Below are 22336 nucleotides of genomic sequence, written 5' to 3'. Positions count from 1 at the left end.
ATTTTATTGAAACCTATTTTAACAGCTCTTTGTGAAGATATTAGAGTATTAAGTTACGAGTCACTTGCATCTTTGGAATGGTGAACAGTAGAGAACAAGGCAGTGAAAAAAGTTTGTGTAATGCCTTAAGTGTGGTAGCTGGCCGGATTTGAATATGACTTTACATAAAACATTTAACACCCTGGATAGTTTTATATACCTTTGTTGACTTTTCATTTGTTGAATTCAATTACAGTAGACTCCCTCTTATTCGGACACCTTTTAACCGGACTACATTCGACGGAAATTACATCTCTTTAACCGGACTATTTTTATCAGCGCATCGGTTTAACCGGACTAGATCAGCAGGAAGTGGGTGGTACTGAAACGACTGTTCTAGTGGGAAAGATTTGAGACCAGTGATCACGTGTCTAAATACAATGCTCTCCTAAATTTAAGTCAAATACAGTAGACTCCCTCTTATCAGGACTCCTCGGGATCAGTGCCAGTCCGGATAACGGTTTTACCGGGTTAACCGACGTCCCCAAAAACTCGTTAAAACGGACCGTTTACTATGATATTTGACTTAAATTTAGGAGATCATTGTATTTAGACACATGATCACTGGTCTCAAATCTTTCCCACGAGAACTTAAAATAGTGTATAATGTCATACTGGGACAGTGGCGTTGTCCTGCAATCCAGCTACTAGGAGGTCACGAATTGTGGATATTTATAGGCATGCACTGTGGATGCGATGCTCCCTAGTGTGGATTAACGTCCGCACGAGTGAGTACTACGACTATCCGCAATACTATCCTCAAAATTTTTGTATATACCAAGGCAAAAACGTGGTTCAAATTCCACTATAAACTGTAGGTCCCTTAGTTGCCATTAGCTATTAATTAACAGCTGTGTCTAAGGAATACGTCGGCCTTAGTCACTAACAAGACTACAAGATCGCGCCACTAATCCTACACTCTCCATTCATACTTGGCATAAAATACCTGCAGTACTTTGTATGGTCGCCATTTCATCGAAAAGTAAAAGTAAACTGTCGTTTCAGTACCACCCACTTCCTGCCGATCTAGTCCGTTTAAACCAATGTGCTGATAAAATTGTCCAGTTAAAGAGATGTCATTTCCGCCGAGAGTAGTCCGGTTAAACCGATGTCCGGTTAAAAGGTGTCCGTATAAGAGGGAGTCTACTGTATGTATATATTTTTCAAGTATGAATTTAAATAGTCCGTTTTAACGAGTTTTTAGGAACGTCAGTTTAACCAGAAAAACTGTTATCCGGACTGGCCTCGGCCTGAGAAGTCCGGTTAAGAGGGAGTCTACTGTATAACCCTAAAGACATTTAACATCATAATGTTTGAAAAGTGCAATATATATTGTTAATATATTTTCCTGTAATCTTCCAAGTCACACACAGCTGACATCACTTTAATAATATACTTGGTTATTTCACAGGTACATGGTTTGGAGAGAGACAATATCATCAACAGCAACTCTGGGGTTTAGGATAGAAGGGATCAAGAAGAGTGACGGGAAGTCGAGCAAAGACTTCAAGACGACAAAAACCAGAGAACAGATCATTGAAGCCTTCACAGATTTCACTGATGGTTTCCCACATGCAGTGGTGAGTTTATTTTACCATTTTACCCAAATACTCCCATGGCTTTTATATCAAAGAAAGTATTTGGCATCATTAACTAACTACTTCCACTTCTGATCCTGTACATTTTTTGGCGTTATGGTTTACGGGGAGATGGGCTACTGATAAGATTATGAGACCTAGATGGTTTAAACATGCTCTATGATTCAAAATCTGATTCAGAAATCTCATTTTGGTGCAGAGCTCCCAATAGGCTCCAACTTTCAATGTATAAAAATAACAAACTGAGAAGTGTCTAAGAAAGAAGGGTAAGAAGAAATGCCTTTGTATTAATAAGATATGCTTCCCAAACAACCCATATGAAAACCCAATGTTATGTTACACTAATGATTTTCACATTATGTACTAGCTGTCATTTTGGCGTTTGTTGCAGCCCAAGTATTACCAGAGGTTAAAAGCGATCAAGGCAACTCTGGATGTTTCAGATTTCTTCACAACACATGAGGTAAGTTCAAGTTACCTTTTAGTTTTGTTTAAATATTGGTTAGTATGTTTCAGTCTAGACTGCATAAAAAGAGGTCAACAAAAAAGCGCCTTAGTTGATTATAACTTTAAGAGTAGGAAATTAGGTTGAAAAAGTATACTTCTCATCTTGAATCTCAATGAGATGGCATTGAAAAGTTACACTAACTATTCAAATCTGCTTCTTCAAAAATCAAGTCTCACATAAGATATGATAGCAGTTAAAAAACAACTGTAGAGTTCCGTTATTCCGAACCAATCGGGACCGAACCCCGTTTGGATCAGCGGGAATTCAGAATAAGTGGATTCAAGCTCAGTTCATAGACGGATCAGTAAAACTTCAATGCAATAAACTTATGCAATAAGTTCAGCTTCTTCCTTTACAAGTGTAGCAGCTAACTGTCTTGTCCGCATGTTCCAGGTTATCGGCAGTTCGCTGCTGTTTGTCCACGATCAGAACAACGCCAATGTTTGGCTGATAGACTTTGCCAAGACATTAGTTCTCCCTGAGGAACTGCAGATTGACCACGCTAGTGAATGGGTCGTCGGAAACCATGAGGATGGGTAAGTACATAGGTTGAGATGTTGTGAGAATTTAAAGTAGATAAATGTATTCAGTCCTCCCAGCCCTATTTATCTAATTTCCAGGTAGTCTGAGGGTAACCTAAACCCACGACTGATTTACTTTTTCGTTTTGATGTTCCCTGAGCCACAGGCCAACAACACCATCCCACAGGAAGTCCTTGTAACTTGCAACTATTTGTTGGACCAAAACATGTTGATTTGGTTTTGAAATATAACACTACTTTATCAACATGTTACTTTATGTTCCAGGTATATGATCGGAGTCAATAACTTGATTGAAATATTCGGCGAGATGCTGGAAAGGTCAAAGGCATCCACGCAAGTACCGACGACGATGATCACTGCACCTCAAGACCCGACGTGACCTCGAAATTAATTTGCTCCATATGACGAAGCAATCACATTGGTCCATCCTGTAGTCCAATCCTGACTGGGTCAGACACAGAGATTTTGTCACGACTAGGAAGGAACAGTAGAAAAAACATGACGTTTAACTGGTAAAATTACAGTTACAGAACAAACCTATGCCATTTCTAGACCTGCAATCTTTTAAACATTGATCAAGCTTTCCTAAATGCTTAAAGACTATTTGATGGTAGTTTCTACCATGGTTAGTATTTAATTCATTCAGTTACTTACTTGTTTATAAAAGTACAATGATTCTCCTTTATGGATTTGTAATCCCTATGGCTGAAGACTTTAAAAGGGGCATTTGTGTCCGATGGCACTTAAAGTGTCTCATATTTCATTTCTAGTTTTACAAACTTCTGTACTATGATCTAATAGTTAATTTGAAAATCACAGCTATCCTTCTCCGTATTAAATCCTATTGAAGTGTACACACACTGTCAAATTCACTCTAAAATAAAAATAAACATTTAGTCTACATCAATGCAGCCAAGTATTGTCGGACACATAACACATTTCAAACACAGGCTTAAAATCAGAAGTCTTCTTGATAATGTTAATTAATTAGAGGCTAATTATATTGAAATGCTGGGAGTATTATTTAATTTTTAAAATATTCACCTTTGAGTACAAATAATCCATATAAAGACGCTTATGAAGAATAATCCATATAAAGACGCTTATGAAGAATAATCCATTGTTACAGTAGAGGAAAATAGCAATATTTTATCGCAAATGTAACTGACAAATATTTTAATTTTAATACTTCAAATATGTTTTATGTGGTCAATTACATGGTTCAAATTACGGATGGTCAAATTATTATTAACTAATCATCCATCCTCTTCTATATAAGATGTGCTGTTCAGAAGCACAATACATAAACAATTTATATAGTTTATGTACGTAAATTGCAATTAAATGTAATAACACATTCTTAATTTCCACAAAATTATTTTGAGTGGGCAAAAACTCAATTAATAGAATATTATTTGAATCACACTTGACAATAGTGAAAAGTGTGAAAAGCAAATGCTTTGTTATATATATAATCAATAATCATTCATATTTATTTCATCCATCCATTTTTTTAGATCTTTGGATTTTGTATAGAGAAACCGTTTTGTAAGAAAATGCATTTGTAGAAAGTAAAAGATTCATAGTTATAGGTTAATATTTATTCTAATACATTAATTAGTTATCTTGTCAATGCACAATATAAATAGGACTGTAAATATTGTAAATTTATTTTTGTACAGTCACAGGGTGTCTATGACGAGTTTTGTTAATGTAGACAAATTGATATGAATTTCACCTTTCAAGTTTGATTGGTATTGTAGTATTGATTGGTTTATATATCTGTTGTGATTTGACACGAGCATACACAGACTTTAGCTGTTTACAGTTGGTATTAGTGAGTTGGTTCCTGCAAAGGCACTGCCTGTTTCATACATGTAAATATATTTAGCTTGTTAACTTTATTTCAAGTTTATATAGAAATGCAATGTAATGGTCAATATAATGTTGTTACTTTATCTTGTTGATCTGTTTTAATCAAAACTATTTTCAGAATAAAGTTTTTGAATATTGGTATATCATTTTAATAAAACTTCCTAATGTAAAATGTATTAAACAAAATAGTAAGGCGATCACTTACCCGTGCGCTTTCAGCTCTCGTATGTTGTGCTGGAAATAATTTGTGACGAGCAAGGAAGAGCCCGAGCAACTATAGACATCCCAAGAACTAAACAACCTGCGCAGAAACGAAAAGATCACGTGGTTCCCGCCGGTAGGTGTGGCGTACCCTTCAAACCTGCGCGGCTCGAAATGGCCCAGGGTTCTTTTGTTTATGGGATGTCTATAGCACTGTGAAAATATGGTCAGAATCCAGTAGCAATCACGGTCATTACACAGATCAGTTAGTGAAGGAAAGTAGAGTTATTTAAGGCGTTCACAAAGAAAGCTGGTTACAAGTATCTTATTTTCAGCATTTGATCCAAGCGATTGAGAATCTTGTTGTGTGTACAAACAAAGCTTGCATTTCAAGCTAGTTTTCTGTTAAGACAATGTTTTCATCAAGTGATGAAGAATTATTTTCTTGAGATACCGTACGAGTTCATTGATATCCATACTGCACGGTTGTTTGTCACTGACGGGTTCGGTCAACAAGAGCCGGAAAACAAGTACAAAACATTCTTGCACGCTTGTCAGAACTTGTAGCTTGTTCTTGCGCTTGCTAGCTGGGGCAAGCTTTGTCTGTGAATGCAAACGCTTGAAACAATGTAGACTTTCCTCACACTGGTTGGAATTTGCAAGCGCTTGTAACCAGCTTTCTTTGTGAACTCACCCTAAAAACTAAAACAAATACTTGCTTGTTTAAGGTAAATAAATGAAAACGACAGTACTAATATCATTATTTATTTTAATAAATAAATTACAGTAATTAAAATATCAAGAAATACAATCTCTCCTGGACATAACTAGTGGACATTTTAGTTGACGGTTACAAAATGCCATCATGCTAACACGTAGCCTAGATCCTAACAACGTGAGAACGGTTACGGTCACAGAGGGTGTACGTTTACGGTTACGTGCGAGATAGGACATTGTACCAGGACATGGCGCCAGTGTCAAAGACTGATTCTTGTACAAATCGGAATGTAAGAGAAGCTAGTGGAATGCCTGAAAAACGTACTATTTACATATCGAGACTACACACTAAAATTGATATATATATTTAAATTGGAGTACAAATCTCTTTGCAAATATTGCATCTTTAAATATAAGGTAATACTGAATACTTTGTAGTGAAACAAATCGATATTTAGTACTTTTTAAAAATTTAACGTCTCTTAAAATTATTAAAACAACGCTTAAAAATTCCATCAGCGGAGATAACTTTTATTTAGAATATTAGAGGTTGCTGTTAATCAAACTAACCAAAAAGGGTTAAACGTCAATAATTAAAATTAAAAAGACTCGAACATTAAGTGACTTTCATACATCTTACAGTGCATACTTAAAGCTAATCTAAAAGAAAGCGTTAACCTATAGAGTGATCTCGGATCCCCTCAACATTACACAACTCTCCTGGAGTTTTCCTCATAAGTCTTGTGCCGCAATCTCCTCCCGGGACCCAGACCTGACACCGGTCAGTTTACAATAGTTATTGTGTGCGGCAATTCAAACCGCTGAAAAAATCCACAGAGGATTCTACAAACTAATCAATTTGGGACAAACACTATAAAAATAATCACATTGTTGATCTCAAGCTGCCTTAACAGTAGGAAAAATTACTTATAAAAGAAAACGTGAGAGAAAATATACTCTAAGAGGATAAGCTTACAAACGGTCAGCTCCCGACATAGATACATACAGTGGTATATTACAGTTTATACGATATGCTGCCTATACTAACATGAACAGAGAGGAAAGCAACACCCAACACTACGACAGAACACAACTAGAAACACTCGGCATTGTACAACAGGAGGCTGAATAGAGGAACACCGCCTCGGCCTCGGTAGTTACCACTTTTGTCATGTTAATTTGATAATGAGTATTGCAAGCTGCATCATAGGCGTTGTAATGCTACTTTACAGTTACTTGTACAACGGTAATAAACCTTAATACAAAATAAAAATACTTTAGAAAATAATCTTAAACATAAATATGTCACATTTGGATCAAATGCTAAAAATTGTAAAACCAAAATATAATATAAAAGTAAAAAAAGTATACTTAGTAATGTTAGCTACATATAAATACTGATCGTATTAGTAAACTAAAGTTAACAAAATTCTTGAGTCATCAAATTGAGATTCCGATGGTATGGCACAAAAAAGTATTACTGTTCCTCTATGCAGCGTTAGATATCAAAATATGACCCTCATAATATGATCTCTTCTAGACTAACGGCAAACGGAGGTACAAAATATACATATGGCTGAGTGGTAACGCCTGCACACTGGACCTGCACAAGACAAAATAAAGTTAAACTCGTTACTTTTATGTAAACAATTGATTTACTGAAAAATCATCCTACATGGCACACTGAGGAAATTCTACAATGGTAATATGTTCAAGTTGTACAGTCATTAATTAACACAAAATCAGGAACAATAAAATAACCAACGTTAATCTTATTGAAAACTTGATTAAAAAACGAGTCTCACAAGGAAAATTGAGAGCAGAAGTTATTTTCTTTAAAAAATACAGGACGATGATTGAAATAAATAAAATAAACACTCCTACATTTCAAAAAGAATTTTTTTCACTATATTTCACATAGTATCCAACAATATTTGTACTATAAAAACTAAGCATTTTTTTGTAAAGCTTTCACATCGTCAACTGTTTCTCAAATCCATAAATACATAAAAGAAGAGAATGAGCAAAAAGATTCAAAAATAAATTCTAAAGAAAATTGAAATTCACAACATTGTTATTTGTGCTAAAATTGCTAACAACAAAGTCAACATTCTGAGCCTTTTTGTCATGTACTGGCAGCCTTCTTAACAACAATGTCAGATATGAAATGTGTTCACAACGTTGTTTTTTGTTTTATAGACTAACAGGAAGCATTAACTTAATGCCAGTGAGTTTAATCATAAACAAATAGAATAAATATAGACCGTCAGCTGTGCTGCGGTTAGCATAAGTTCTGGCATCCACCGCTAGGTTTGCCGTGTAGTTACGGCGCACACCGCTGCAGCGTCTGTTGATCGCATATGGCTCCTACGCTCCTCGCCTGCAGCGGTGTGCGCCGTAACTACACGGCACTCCTAGCGGAGGGTGCCGGAACCTTCCTTTGACAGTCTATATTATTCTATTTGTCTATGGTTTAATGCACTTTTCAGAACAAATCACACCCCGCTATCCAGCAGGACAAACAATCAAGAGCACTGACATCCGGGGCAGCCATTTAGAGTTTACAGTTACCAAAAACTCTAACTCTATATCAACTTTAACAAACTGATAAAACTAGAAGACTACTAATGGAGACCAATGCTGGTGAGATAACTGGTGAGTTTACTCCACTCCTTATCTTACCCACCCCAAACCGAATTCGCTTTCTGAATGGTTCTTGAACATGTTGCTCCCCCATTCAATAATAATTCACAAGAGCAAAAAGGATTTACTTAAATGGAAGGTTTTTATATGCTGCATTAAATTGTTGTGTGAAGAAATCAACTTATTTTCAGCTCAAACACAAAACACACTCTTATGAAATCGTCTAAAACTAGTTATTAATTTTCAACACTGACCTATTACTCCTTGACTTCAAAGTACTTGTATGTAGGATTCTCGTATCCGTTGATCTGCATGTTAGCAACATGGCGCTCCTCAGGTGTTGCTGCCTGGTCTACCTCCACAAAACCCTGTCAAACGCATTGCTTGATTAACACACATGACACATTATTTGACTAACAAACATGAGATCTTAAAGTTAACATAGTTTTTGGAAGTGCATAGCTCCAGCTTCAGACACAAACCCACCTGATTCTGAGGAGAGCGAGCATTGCGGCGGCGCAGGACTGCCACGCCAATGACAATAGCGGCCATGAGAGCGATGCCAGCAAACGCCAGAGTGAAGTACACACTCTTGGTCTCACGATGGTAAACTTCCCTCCTCACCGAGTAGGTCTGGACATTACAAATTAAGATTATTTTTGACAATATTAATTTGACTGTTCTACTCGATTGGCTCTGTAAGCCGGACTATTAGGAATCTACTGTTTACTGGTTGAATTACAAGTGACAGTTTAATTCTATTAACAAAAGTTAGAATTGCATCAGCCCTACAAATCACCCTACTTATTCACAGTCTTGGGTTGAAGGACCTGGGTTGTATCACTGGATAAGAAAGGTGAACAAAAATAATTACATGTATCATTCGTTTGTCATTGCACTCCTGAGCAGAGCGCCGCTACTGAAAGACGTTAGAAAGAAACTTGATGGTGAGTAGGGACAAATAATAACAAACTCCAAAACCTGTCTTTGGAAAGTAATGTTCTCTACGAGTACTTGAGATTTAACTATACTTATAAGTCAGAGGGGTTGTTAAAAATGTCAAATAGGCAGGTGTTCTTTAACAACCTGTTAAATGTAAATTTAAATAAATAACACCCATAATAGAAAGACGGGAAAATTTGCATGAACTGCAAAAGAACAAATGACATAACATTCAATTCTTATTTCATTTTGATTAATTTCTCAAACATATTCTATTAAAAATCATATTTGTGAGACTGAAAATGTTGACGTTAAACAATTGAAAACCTTCAACAACACAAGACATTCTAAGGTATTTGATTGTAACTTTAACAGTAACACCTTCAATATCACAAAAATTAAGCTTCACAAAATGGAAGACAATTAATTGATTTTATCACGTATTGCGAAAAGAACGACGAAGACTTAATGGTGATGACAAATATGTATTGGCTGCTTTACAAAAATTTTTCATTAATTTTGTTCTGTATTTCCTAATTCTTTCTAACTTTATTTCCTTTGATTTTAGCTATTGGGTTTATTCAAATGAAAACCTATTTACGTACAACATAACAATCAATCAAACAATGTGGGATGTATAAAATATAAAAAACAATAGTTACGTGACTGACGGGCTCGCGGTGACTGATGTCGTGCGCCATCACGTTGGACACTCGTGGCTGCGTAAGAACTGCAGGGGCAGCTACTGCAGGGGGCTGTGGAGCAGCAGTGGCAGTTGTGCTGCCTTCCCCTTCTGTCTCTCCCTCCGCTTCACTCTCCAGAGCTCGGGCCTTCTCCTCACGCAACTCCACTCGTTCCCGCTTGTGCAACTCCTTGCGCTGCTTCTCCAACACACGTTCACGCTCTTTGTCTGTAATAAGAAAAGAACATTGTAGTGTTTGTATTGTGGAAACACTGATGCCATTTGAGGATCCATAGCTTAAGCTTGTAGCACACATCCCACAGGTTGTCTAACTGTAGACAGATTACTGTGTGACTGCTCTAAAATTACTAAGGTGAGGGAAAGCACCCTTGACTCTATGATGATGGTCACGAGTGAGTTAAAACAACTTGCACATCCAAGTGACTATTGATCTAGACAACCTACAAAGGTTGGCTGGATCCATAATCATTTACAATTACAGCTGACTTTTAATACACATTAATTCTGACCCTTAAAGAGACCAGTAGGGTTTTGGATTACCAAGAATAACACAGCCGACCTATAAGCGAAGAAAGCTCAAAAGTTAACTGCACTCCTACATAAAGTAGAAATTTGCATATTTTAATTCAATAACTACACAAAATTAAGAAAATGAGAGGTGTGGTACCTTGCTGCATGGCTGTGACCTCTGCCCGGTACTTGTCCAGGATGGCAGCCTCAGCGTCACGTGTCATGGACAGTAGAGAGCCTGGCGTGTCGTCTTTGCTGCGGAGAGCCTGTATGTAGTCCTGCATCAGCTGGGAGATCTTGGCAGACAGTTCTGGGTATCTATGAATCACATGGAATAACAATTAAATGAAGTTCACTTTGAACATATAAGGCTTTGGATTTTCTCATTTGAAAGAACTGACCTAACCCTTCGAGATCTAAAGGAGATCTAAAGTATATTGGTTGCGAGACTAAAATACAGATGAGTGTGTAACACAACAGTTTGACCCTCTGTTGTCAATTGCCGCAGAGTGGGAGTCAAGTTTAAAACTAACGCTTGGCATTTGGTTGACCAGTGTTGTTCGTTTGGTAGAAAGTCTATGGTGTTGTCTCTCCGACCAAGGTTGAAACTACAAGGTGAAGAGGAGTGTAAAGATCAAAGTGAAACAGCCTTGGGAGGGACCCAGACCTGGTAATAACATGAACAGATATGTGTGCATGTTAGATAAACATACATCCAGTCACAAACCAAGGAGCAACCACTAGGTACTTCATCTAAACCACAATCTTTACTGTATATTACTGTATAAGGATTTTTTTTTAGGATAGGCTTACCTGAATGGGAAAAGGCCAAATTTGACAAAGGAAACACAAAACTTTACATTATATAAAAAAAATAATTCACTGCTATTGACAGCTTTCAAAAAAGAAAGAGTTGTCTTCGCCCTTACCAAGGACGGTAGAGGGATTTTTACAGTAAAATATTCTAACTTTTGTGTTAGTGAAAGTATGTTTCTTGTGCCTGAGTTGACACTCTCCCATTCAGATAAGCCTGCTATTCTTACAAGAAACCTTACAACCTAGCCCATTGTGTTTTATATTACAGCCAAAAGGTCACCAGTACAAACTATTTTGTCCAAATTAATCTTTTACTAAAAATTCACAACTTATTGCTATTTTCTGGTATACAGCTAGACAAACCTCTGCAGCATCTGCAGGGACTGGTTGACTGTGTGGTCAATGTCCACCAGGTGTTCCAGGGTGATGGCCTTCTCTCTCTCAGCCTGCTCCAGACTGGAGCCCAGCAGGTGGCGGTAGTGGGAGATGGTGTGATGACGGTCCTTGTGCAGCGACCTCAACAACTTCTGTAGACACTTCTGTACTCTGTGTGTCTGTGACAAGAAGGAAACTTGTTAGAAACAAAACAGCCACGCAGAAAGTGTGAGTGAGGTATGGGAGCGATACTTGATAGTCAAGTGTCAATGTGCAAATATGCTAGAAATTAAAGCGAGACACAACTTAATCATCTTTTTGTCAAGAATGAATGTGAGGTGTGTGCGAAAGGTTTTATTTGTTACTAAGTTACAGCTGGTTCTTAACCAATGATGGATAAGTGTCATCCATCTTGAGTCAAACTGACAATGTTCTAAGTAGTAGGAAAGTACCAATCATATCATCTTTGTTGGGATTGCAAAAACCAATTGTTTTTTATTTATTTTGTTGTTTTTTTTTTTACAATTTGCAATACTGCAATACAAATTGCCAATGCTGCAGTATAATCAATCTATAGCAATACAGGCATCATCAACTTTTATATTAATTTAGACTATTTAGAAGCAAATCCATCGAGGAATCAGAATTTATACATTTATTTATACAGTATCTGGAAAATTATTGCATTACTCTCATTAACTAATAACAATGGATAATATTTCAGCCAAAATATGCTTTTGCTGAAAAATAACCTAGCCAAATGTTTAGACCTAATGTCTTCAATAGGAACTGAAATGCTGTGGATAACTCACAACTTTTGGATGGTATAATTTATGAATGAAATATTATTTGAACATGTTATATATCAGTATTGTTGTGATACTTACGTTGGGTGGGCTGTCATTGAGTGCCTGAGTGTAGCACATCATGGCCTCCTTCTTGCGCTGGTTGATGTGAGCCATCACTCGCTGTTGATGCATTGCCACCAGCTGATGCTTCTCCGCTGCTCCTTCCTCCTCAAGACTCTGCACTGTCTGTTGGAACCTGTACCACAAATGTTGCTTTAGTATTTACGTTTATATTCAACCCTCAATGTTTGTACGCAACAGTGGCATAACCAAATTTACCTTAACATACAGTCTATGAGAACAAAAACTAAACCAAAAGACTAAGTTGCCTGGGAGTCAAGATACAAAGTCAAGATTAGACTTACAGTTGACCAGAACTGTCAAAGGAGTATATTGTTAGGTATGATCAATGGCTGTTTCACATATACCCGAGTGTCGGGTGTCATTTAATTTGATCATGTCAGAAATAGACCTTTGAACTACTTATTAGTTTAGTTTAAGAACAGCCAGTCTTATGGGACAAGACAGCAGAAGAGTACAAAGATCACCATAACAAAAAATGAAATGAATGGAGGACAACTGCCAGAGTGCCTGTGCTGGTTAGAAGTCAGGTTAACGCCGGGTATAAGTTAAACAAGCCTAAGGAATTGTCTTTCTGACCATGAGACAGCCCATAGATACATGGTTTCTTGATCAGCATCGTACGTGTTATTAAATGACCTAAAAATATATGTCTAATAACATTTTTAGTTATCAGACAATTTTTTTGTTTTTTGATACATGGTTTAAAATTAACAGTTAAGTAATATATCGTAAAAGTATGAACACCAGGGATAGCTTTTGTCAGGCTAGTTTGTTGCGGCCTCCATCATGCCTATAGCCTGATTATTACTGTGAATACTTTATCACCTCTGCAGTCACCTAACTGGTGCAGAGTCTGCACCAGTTAGGTGAGGTCTAAATCCAAACTGACAACTCATCCTACCTGAGAGTCATCCTCTGTTTGAACTGCTCGGCCATGTGAGGGTCGCTGGTCCTCATGTCTTGATATCTCTCCTCCAGATCTGACCAGTCCTTCATCACCTGTAACACAAGTGGCTATAGACTGAATATACAGTTGGATATATACTTGGTACTATACCTATCGACAATGGAAAAGGCATACTAAAAACTTATTAAAACCAGCTGTGTCATGCTACAAGATCACAACAACTCTAGGAGGTTTTATTGATTTTTACAAAATAAGGACTCTAAAAAATTTTAGTATCCAACTACTGTGATTGGTAGGGCATGGTTTTACTTTTACTCTGTTTGAAAATGTTAAACTGTTATTTACATGTCATTGTTTGTTAACAATAAGGTGTGTCATAAACTTGAGAGACAAAATGAGCCTGAGGTTTCATAAGGCAGTAATAATATACTATTTGTCTTGGTATTAACTTTTGTCTACACCAATGACATTTTAAAACATCTTAAAAACATGTTGACATTTTAAAAAGAATCTTAAACCCTTTTAAGGGAAAGCAGGCTAAACTCCTAAATTTTTTTGTAGATATACGGGGGATCGAACCTATTCCTTTATCACCAGTTTTCAAGATACTAACTACTAAGTTTGCAGCATCTTTATGAGACAAACTGGACCAATTAAAGAGTTACACATTTAAGTTAAGGAAAAATGAAAGGTAAAATCTAATGACATACCAGCATTGTTTCTGCCTCAAACTGATACCGTTGTATTGGATATTCACTATACACACTTAGGTAAAAACTTGATACACCATCCATTGACATTAAAGGAACTGAAAACTACCAAAACTAGCTGTGCACTGACTACAAGTTTTTAAAATCGTAGGTTCATATTCCTCGACGTTTGTTGTTCATATTCCTTGACAGTGAAATATCCCCAAGTTGCACTACCGACTGTATGTAACAAAGGCATGGAGAAAAGCTCGTGTGGCTGCACTGCTCAAACCTGGGAAAGATCCAAATGATCCTAAGAACTTTCGACCTGTTTCTCTCTTATGCCACACATATAAAATCTTAGTACGTCTGATACTTAATCGAATCGGCGATTTTCTGGAACAAAAGATCATTCCACAACAGGCAGGCTATCGATCAGGCAAGTCTTGTTGTGGCCAAGTTTTAAACCTGACCCAGCACATTAAGGATGGGTTTGAGAGAAAACAGATCACGGGTGTCGCTTTTGTAGATTTTACAGCTGCCTACGATACCATAAACCATCAAAGACTCTTGGGAAAAGTGTAGAGCATTACCAAAGACTATCAGCTGACTTCAATGATAAGCACTTATCTTCATAACAGACGGTTTTTCGTGTCCCTTCAAGGCATGAAAAGTAGATGGAGGAATAAAAGAAATGGATTGCCTCAGGGTAGCGTCTTAGCCCCAGCTCTTTATAACATATACACTAACGACCAACCATTGCCAACCCTACACATCAGTATAAATATGCCGATGATACGGCGGTGGCGGCACAAGGTAGGAGTTTGGAAGAGGTGGAACAGAAGCTGACCATGGCTCTAAATGAACTTTCCCAGTATTATGATGCAAATCACCTCAAGCCGAAACCTGCTAAGACCCAAGTTTGTGCCTTTCATCTAAACAATAGAGAAGCAGGCCATGAGTTGAATGTGAGGTGGCGGGGAGACCGTCTTCAGCATTTTCCTACACCCAAATATCGAATGCATCGTCACATGCAAAAAAGGTTGACATTGCAGTCAATGACATGGCTCGGATTGTAAGTGGGTGTTTGAAACCAACCCCAGTACACAAACTCTACCCTATCATAGGGATCACTTCTATATCAATCCGACGTGATGTCCCTGCTAACGCAGAAAGGACTAAGCAAGAGACAGACCTTCGTCACCCATTACACGGCCACCAACCTGCAGAGCGACGGCTTCGGTCCAGAAAGAGCTTTTTATCACGGACACGAGTCCTGGATGGATCACTCTCAAGCAATCGAGTGGCAAGGTGGGAGGCCACGTTGATTAACCCTCCCATACCAGCCAGAGAGGAACTGGCTCTTGGTGGAGGCCTGCATTACACAGTGTGGAAGACCCTAAATCGAATCAGGGTCGAGGTACCAAAATGCAAGACAACATGCAGAAATGGGGTCTCTAACCAGACGAAGAAAATATCTTGTGTGCGTGTGATGCTGTTCAGGATCCTGGCCATCTGCTGATCTGTCCGTGCCTAGACCAGTCTTGCACATTAGATGATAATTACCAAGCAAATTTTTGGAAAAGCGAAGTCTGATTTTTGGACACGGAAAGTAAGTACTACCGACTGTAATCATAGTTTTTTACCAAGTCTAAAAAAATGTGTTTTTAAAGTTGAAAAATGTAATTAACTCAAAAGGACACAAAACGAGCCAATTTCAGACATTAAATACATACTTAATTGTGACAACACCTATCACATTTATGTTCAGAGAGAGAAAAAAAAATTGGGAAAAATATCTAGCTATCAAAGCTAAGAGTCCTTTGAATCAAAGTACTGGTAAATTGATCAAAATCTACCACACCACTAGTCTCACCTTAGTGACTTTCTCCCTATGCATCTCTTCCAATCTCTGCTGCGCCTCCTTGTAGGCTCGGTGTTCCTGACGAGGGTCAAAGTGTGTGAAGTACGGGTCCGGGGTTGGCAGACCTGTCGTAGGACGTGGCGGGACCGTCGTGGTGGTGCTTGTTGTGGTACTTGTGCTGCTGGAGCTCACAGTCATACTGTTGTCATCGTAGCTGTCGTAGTCATCGTCATCATCGTCGTCATCATCATCGTCAATGTCATCATCGGCTTCATCATCCAGAGTGTCGTCACCGTCATCAACATTGTCAAACACATCCGGCAGAGCTGGTGGAAGGACTTTCTTCATTGTTACTTTATCTGCAAATTGTACGGTTGAATTTAGACTGAGATAAACCAATAAATCTAGGTTAATGGATTGGATTGATTTATGAAACTATAACAATTAATAACGTGGGAAATAGGGGAAACAAAAGATGTTTTTTCATTGGCAGTTTATTTTGCAAGTCATAACAAGTCCCTAAAATAAATCATCCAGACTTGCACCAATTCCCATGCCTACATGTGATTTGTTCCAAAAATAAAAACCATGTATTTATTTGAAGAAAGTTGTAACGGGTCAAATGTGTAGGGGGTAAAATAACGGCTAAACCACGAACTTTAAACAGCTAAACATAAGCTGTTGAGTAAGCCTAGTCGCGACACTAAACTGACGTCGTACCTAACCTCCAATTCCAAGACCGCAGACGACGTTGGTGTCAGTTTGGTTGTTTGGCTGTTCGACTGCATCTGAGGCCGGGCTACGGGAGAGAAGATGAGCAGCGAGGTCACCTTTGAGCGGTACGCAGCTGTAAGCCTGTTAAAGCTGCCATGCGCCTGCCTTCGCTGCCAGTTTTTTTTTTTTGTTCGGTAACTCGTTGACCAATCAGGAATCGTTTTAACTTTCGTCTCGATTCTGAGACGAAGGTGAAGTAAGAAGAAGTTTTTGTGAAGTTTTTGGTCATTCGTATTCCCGGCTTTTGAAGGATTCGCTAATACGTCTTTTCGTCTTCGATTTGAAGAGTTTTTGTTCTTTTTCGTTCGTCGCTTAAAAGTTCGCCTACATTAAGTTCGTGGTGCATCGAGTGTGCTAAAAGTGTTTTACAGTAGTATTACTTCGTTTGGTAAGTTGTGTAAAACTAAGACAACTTAGGTTTTTCTTTTGTCACTTGTGTTTCGGCAGAACTTTGTCGAAGTTCCTAGGCTAGGCCTGATTCGCAGACCTCGTCATACGCTTTAACCAACTCATTTAATTAAAGTATCGGAGTTGGTGACAGATCATTTCGATTAACGTTTCGTAATCCATATCTGGGACTTTCTTTTTAAATTCTTAAACCCCTTTATAAAGTTCCCGAACGCCCCGAAGTTGGCCCCAGCAGACAGGTTTCTGCTTGATAATTATTGCAGAAGTTTGCTTAAGTTGAACACGTGGGGAAGTTGAAGTTTTAGTTTTTCTTTTTTCGTATCAGCTCTTGAAGCAGTTTTATTTTTAGTTTCAGTTTTTCTCCCGTTTCGTGTCTCACTTGGACAACTTAAGCCAACTCGTTTTTTCTTGTCTAGTAAATTCAGACTCTGTGGGAGTTAGGCTAGGTTAGGCCTATCTTGTACTAACCTTGTTTGTTTCAGGGTGACGACGTAACTCCGTAGGTAAGCGGAGTGCCTACTTAGCTTACTTGTTGATTTGTTAAGTTAGCTAGTAGTGTGTCTTTTAGATATTTGCCCACAGAGTCAAGTCAAAATTATTTATTTCCCCACAAGCCCTAGGCTAGAGTGGTGATTTCAAGTAGGGTGTTTAGTAACCCGCAACGTTCGTCTCGAGCTCTGACAACCAGGGCTATCAAACTTAGGCTATCCGAATCACTATCGACTCCTGGGAAACTCCCCGCGACCAGACTAGGGCGAATCCTGGGATCCTCGTTTTGTTACCGGTGGCGTAATTTCCCACTTGTCGTCCGCCAGGAAAATTACGTCACATAAATGGCGCCCGAACCAGTTGGACCAGTGATTGGATAGTCTGATAGTACTTGGTGAGCTCAAGCTAAGATCGCTGTAGCAGCTGACGGAGAGTTGTGAGATTTTAGCCTACGTTAACCGCTCTAGCCTTTCAAGTATTCGCCTAGGCCTACTGTTATTTTTTATTCTACGTTAACGTTCTAGCCTAGCATTTCTAGTTTATTAGGTAGCTTAGGCCTACATATTTTCTGGTTTCGTCATTGTAGCCTATTGCTAGCCTAGGCCTATTGGTGTTTAGCGTTAAATATTTTAGCCTATTTGTGTGATAGCCTATTTGTTTTAGGTAAAACGTTGCCTATTGCATTTTAGCCTTTTATTATTGGATTTTGGAGCAGTTTGGACTTGGTCCTATTTCAACAAATTTTCTGGGTTCTGAGTACCTAGTTGGGACTTAGGCTGAAAAAAAAAAAAAAAAAAAATTTTTTTTTAGTTGTCTTGTTTGGACTTAGATAGTGCTGTTTAACGTTAGGCCTGAATTTAAAGAGGCCTATTGTGGATTTTTCATACTTGTTAAGCAATTTCAGCCTTTTTAAATTGTTGTTGCCATTTGTTTGTTTTGTTGTGCACTAATACCTTGCAGCTATGCCTAACTCACTCCCTGAAGTCTCGACGCCAGGAGTTTTAACCACGGCTGGTGCAGTGGTGACTACGCCTTCTGTTATCCCGACCTGCTCGTGCGCATCGACGGTTACTACCACGTCAACGGTGTACACACGACCGGTGACCTCAACCGGCTATACCGCTCCGCTCCAACCCACGGAAGATCCTCGTGTTGGCTGGATACACGAGCTGTCCAAGCAACAGTTGATGGTGGAGACGGCGCGACACCATTTGCCGTCCCATGGTACAGTGGCGGAACTGCGCAAACGTCTCTGCACGTACTGGCGAGACAACGCTGGTACATCGTCTTCTCCAACCTCCCAGGAGGAGGTGTTCACGACTGGCCAGGTGGTAGATAACCAGGCCCGGAGTTCGCTGCATGAGCCTACTCCACGCCTTTCGCCTTTCGACTGCCGAACGGGGTCAACGCATCAACCTACTGCTTGGAGACCACCTGGTACCTATGGCCTAGTAGGCCTACCGAGGGCTACGTTCCAACGTCAGAGCCCACCTGCTGCGGTCACCTCGGCATCACATGAACCCTCACTCGCAGGACTAGAGAACTTGACTGACGCTCGACATGCCTTCGACTTCGCTCCGAGGTCTTCGCTCCCGGAAAATTCTGATGCCGATCCGGTACGTCACACTTTGGACCGCATGCGGCAGATGCTCGGCCTATCGCCCAATGCTGACATGCGCAGCCTAGAGCACACGTTAGCCGAGGTGTTGAACCTCGAACAGCGGGGCTCACGACGTGAGGAGGACTACGCCGAGCTTCCAGTCCACGGGATCGACCCGCTAACCTCCCGATACACAGTCCCGTCTCGGCCAAGGGATGGATATGGAGGTGTCCTGTCTTCGTATGTCCTACGGAGTGATGACCGGCCTGATGACGTTGCTAAAACGTCGTCCGCCCTCTGTGACAAGGTCCGGAAGTGGAACTTGCGCTTCGACGGCAGACGAGATGCGGTTTCGTTCCTGGAGCGTCTAGAGGAGCTGCGCGAGGCCTACTCTCTGTCGCCAGAAGACGTTTTGAAGGCTTTGCCTTCACTTCTACATGGCCAAGCTCTCCTCTGGTACCGGAACAACAAAATGATGTGGCGTTCCTTCCGCGACTTTAGGCGGGCATTCGAGGTCCAGTTCTTCCCGGCTGGCTATCATCGCCACTTGGATGACGAGATACGGAAGCGCACTCAGGGTGAAACAGAGGCATTTAAAGATTTTGTGATTGCTCTGACAACCCTGATCCGACGGAGCGGCACTTTCTCTAACCAGGAAACTATCGACCTGGTGTACTTGAACATGAGGCCGGAATACAAGTTCATGATACGACGTCATGACTTTGTCACGCTACCCGACCTCATCGAGCGAGCCGACGAATACGAGGAGCTGCTACGGGAGCGTAAGCTGTTCCGCCCTCCCCCTCCGGTTGCTCAAGCATTGGTGCCTGAGACGGCCTACACGCCCAGGCGTCGAATGGACCGTTTCGTCGATGTTGCGGTGATGGACCATTCTGAGCCCGACCGTAAACCGCAACCTACCTCGCCCAAGACCGGCCGCACTGGTGATTACCCTGCAAGGAGTGGGGGTAACCAGCCAAAGCATACGACAGCCACCGTTCCTAATAATAGAAACCGGGGCCTACCGTCTACGAATCCATCCCGACCATCGAGTAACCGCAACCCTCCGGTCTGCTGGAACTGTGATGCACGCGGACATGTCTTCCGAGATTGCACTCAGCCGAAGGTGTTGCGGTGTTACTACTGCAAGCAAGTCGGAGTGGCCACTACAAGCTGCGGTTGTCGCACGGGAAACGCCAGACGGACTCAGGCCGCCGGAGGTCGCCTGAGCCCACGTCCCGTGGCCGCACTACCTCCGACGAATGGAGCTCATGGCTCCAGTACATAAGGGCCTTTACCGAATCGGGCTCAGGAATCGTGAGGTCACTTGAGCCCGCAGCGCAGCCACCTACGACCTCTACCGAGCTCAATTACGTGAGCAACTCGTACGTGTCGGCTGGAAAATCGTCTGAGTCGACCGACATCCGACCTTTTGTCAACGTCACGCTCCTTGGGAAGGGATTTCACGCTCTGTTGGATACCGGAGCAGTTGTAAACCTCGTCGGGGATGAGGTTGTTCGTCACTTCGACGAGTGTGGGGTGAAACCTGAGATTTCTTCAGCGGACCTGAGGATGGCTGATGGTACACGTTGTCGGATTGAGACGAAGTACCACATCCCGGCCCAGATCTTAGGTGAAAACCTCATACTCGGAGCCTATTTCGTGCCTGGGCTCACCACGGACGTCGTATTAGGTATGAGGTGTATTCGAGACCTTAACCTCATACGTATAAACGTCAACAACGATGGCACATTCGACACGACCACGACTCTCCCTTGTGCGACGGGCACATTGGAACCGCTGACGTCAAAGGAAGAACAGCATCTCAAGAATTTTCTCGAGAAAGAACTTCCTCTCTTCGATGCTGTTGCGGGACCCACGGCGTTGACTGAGCATGTCATCCGGCTCAAACCAAACGCAGTCCCGATCAAACAGCGCCACTACCCTCGTAACCCTGCAATGCAAGCGGTCATCAACGATGAAGTAGCTGCCATGTTGAAGGATGACGTAATCGAACCATCCGAGAGTCCATGGAGCTCTCCGATCGTGTTGATCCGGAAGTCGACTGGGAAATACCGCTTTTGCATCGACATGCGCAGGGTGAACGACTCCTCGATCAAGGACGCCTATCCTCTGCCTAGGATTAACGCCATCCTTGAGAAGCTCAGGCAGGCCAAGTTTATCAGTACCTTGGACCTGAAGCAAGGCTACTGGCAAGTGCCATTGGCCGTCGACAGTCGCCCCGTGACCGCCTTCACTGTGCCAGGCCTAGGCCTTTTTCAGTTCAAGGTCATGCCGTTTGGCCTACACTCGGCCGGTGCCACCTTCCAGCGCCTTCTGGATAGAGTCATCGGGCCTGAGCTGGAGCCGAAGGTCTTCGCTTACCTTGATGACCTTGTTGTAGTGTCGACGTCTTTCGAGGAGCATCTAGAACTTCTGGGGGTTGTTTTTCGCCGCCTACGCGAGGCGGGCCTTCGTTTAAACCCCGAGAAGTGTCACTTCGCCCGTAGGGAGCTGAAGTATCTGGGACACATCGTGAGCCAAGATGGAATCGCCACGGATCCTGAGAAGGTCCGCGCCATTCAGGATTTCCCCGCACCCACGAACGTCAAGGGACTTCGCAGTTTCCTAGGCCTTGCGTCGTGGTATCGGCGATTCGTCGAGAAGTTCGCTTCGGTAACCATACCACTTCGAGGTTTGCTGAAGAAGAACGCCAAGTGGCTCTGGGGACCCGAACAAACTAAGGCATTCGAAGCTCTGAAGCACGCCTTGGTGACGGCCCCGATTCTCGCCTGTCCCGACTTCAGCCAACCCTTCGTGCTCCAGGTCGACGCCTCGAATTATGGCCTGGGAGCAGCGTTAACTCAGAGTGTAAACGACCGAGAAGTGGTCGTTGCGTATGCCAGTAGGCTACTCTCTGAGGCCGAACAGAACTACACAACTACCGGGAAGGAGTGTCTCGCTCTCGTGTGGGCTGTTCGGAAATTCAAGGCTTATCTCGAAGGCTACCACTTCATTGCGATAACCGACCATGTCGCCCTAAAATGGCTGCTTAAGCTCAGTGAGCCTAGTGGGCGCCTGGCTCGGTGGGTTATGGAGTTGCAGCAATTCGACTTCGAGATAAGGTACCGCAAGGGGACAGCGAACAGAGTGGCCGACGCCCTGTCTCGTCAGCCGGTCCCTGAAGTGCCCAGCTCGTCTGGT

At 41.2% G+C, this 22336-nt stretch overlaps 2 protein-coding genes across 3 annotated transcripts in view; one reads left to right on the top strand and one right to left on the bottom strand.

Annotated features, from left to right (window-relative positions):
* LOC128988082 (uncharacterized) overlaps positions 1 to 4703 on the top strand; it is a 317631-nt gene extending 312928 nt beyond the window's left edge. The window contains exons 8-11 of the mRNA XM_054409279.1: positions 1451 to 1619; positions 2029 to 2100; positions 2539 to 2681; positions 2952 to 4703. Of these exons, the coding sequence (XP_054265254.1) occupies positions 1451 to 1619; positions 2029 to 2100; positions 2539 to 2681; positions 2952 to 3066 (499 nt within the window). The 3' untranslated portion in view covers positions 3067 to 4703. The remainder of the gene's footprint in view (positions 1 to 1450; positions 1620 to 2028; positions 2101 to 2538; positions 2682 to 2951) is intronic.
* An 809-nt stretch (positions 4704 to 5512) lies between these two features.
* Positions 5513 to 22336, bottom strand: part of LOC128986603 (amyloid-beta-like protein) — a 264303-nt gene continuing 247479 nt past the window's right edge. The window contains exons 5-13 of one of the 2 annotated variants that reach the window (XM_054407049.1): positions 15874 to 16220; positions 13303 to 13400; positions 12357 to 12513; positions 11458 to 11648; positions 10436 to 10596; positions 9728 to 9975; positions 8610 to 8756; positions 8378 to 8491; positions 5513 to 7083 (exon numbers count right to left, since the gene is read on the bottom strand). In XM_054407049.1, the coding sequence (XP_054263024.1) occupies positions 8381 to 8491; positions 8610 to 8756; positions 9728 to 9975; positions 10436 to 10596; positions 11458 to 11648; positions 12357 to 12513; positions 13303 to 13400; positions 15874 to 16220 (1460 nt within the window). In that variant the 3' untranslated portion in view covers positions 5513 to 7083; positions 8378 to 8380. The remainder of the gene's footprint in view (positions 7084 to 8377; positions 8492 to 8609; positions 8757 to 9727; positions 9976 to 10435; positions 10597 to 11457; positions 11649 to 12356; positions 12514 to 13302; positions 13401 to 15873; positions 16221 to 22336) is intronic. The other variant, XM_054407050.1, reaches the window with a different exon arrangement.

The sequence above is a fragment of the Macrosteles quadrilineatus genome, unplaced genomic scaffold, assembly GCF_028750875.1.
Source record: "Macrosteles quadrilineatus isolate MER2022 unplaced genomic scaffold, UCM_ALF_1.0 Scaffold_2__2_contigs__length_208266976, whole genome shotgun sequence".
NCBI classification, from domain to species: Eukaryota; Metazoa; Arthropoda; class Insecta; order Hemiptera; family Cicadellidae; genus Macrosteles; species Macrosteles quadrilineatus.
Note: the sequence above shows the minus strand (reverse complement) of the source record. Positions and strands in the feature narration are given on the sequence as shown.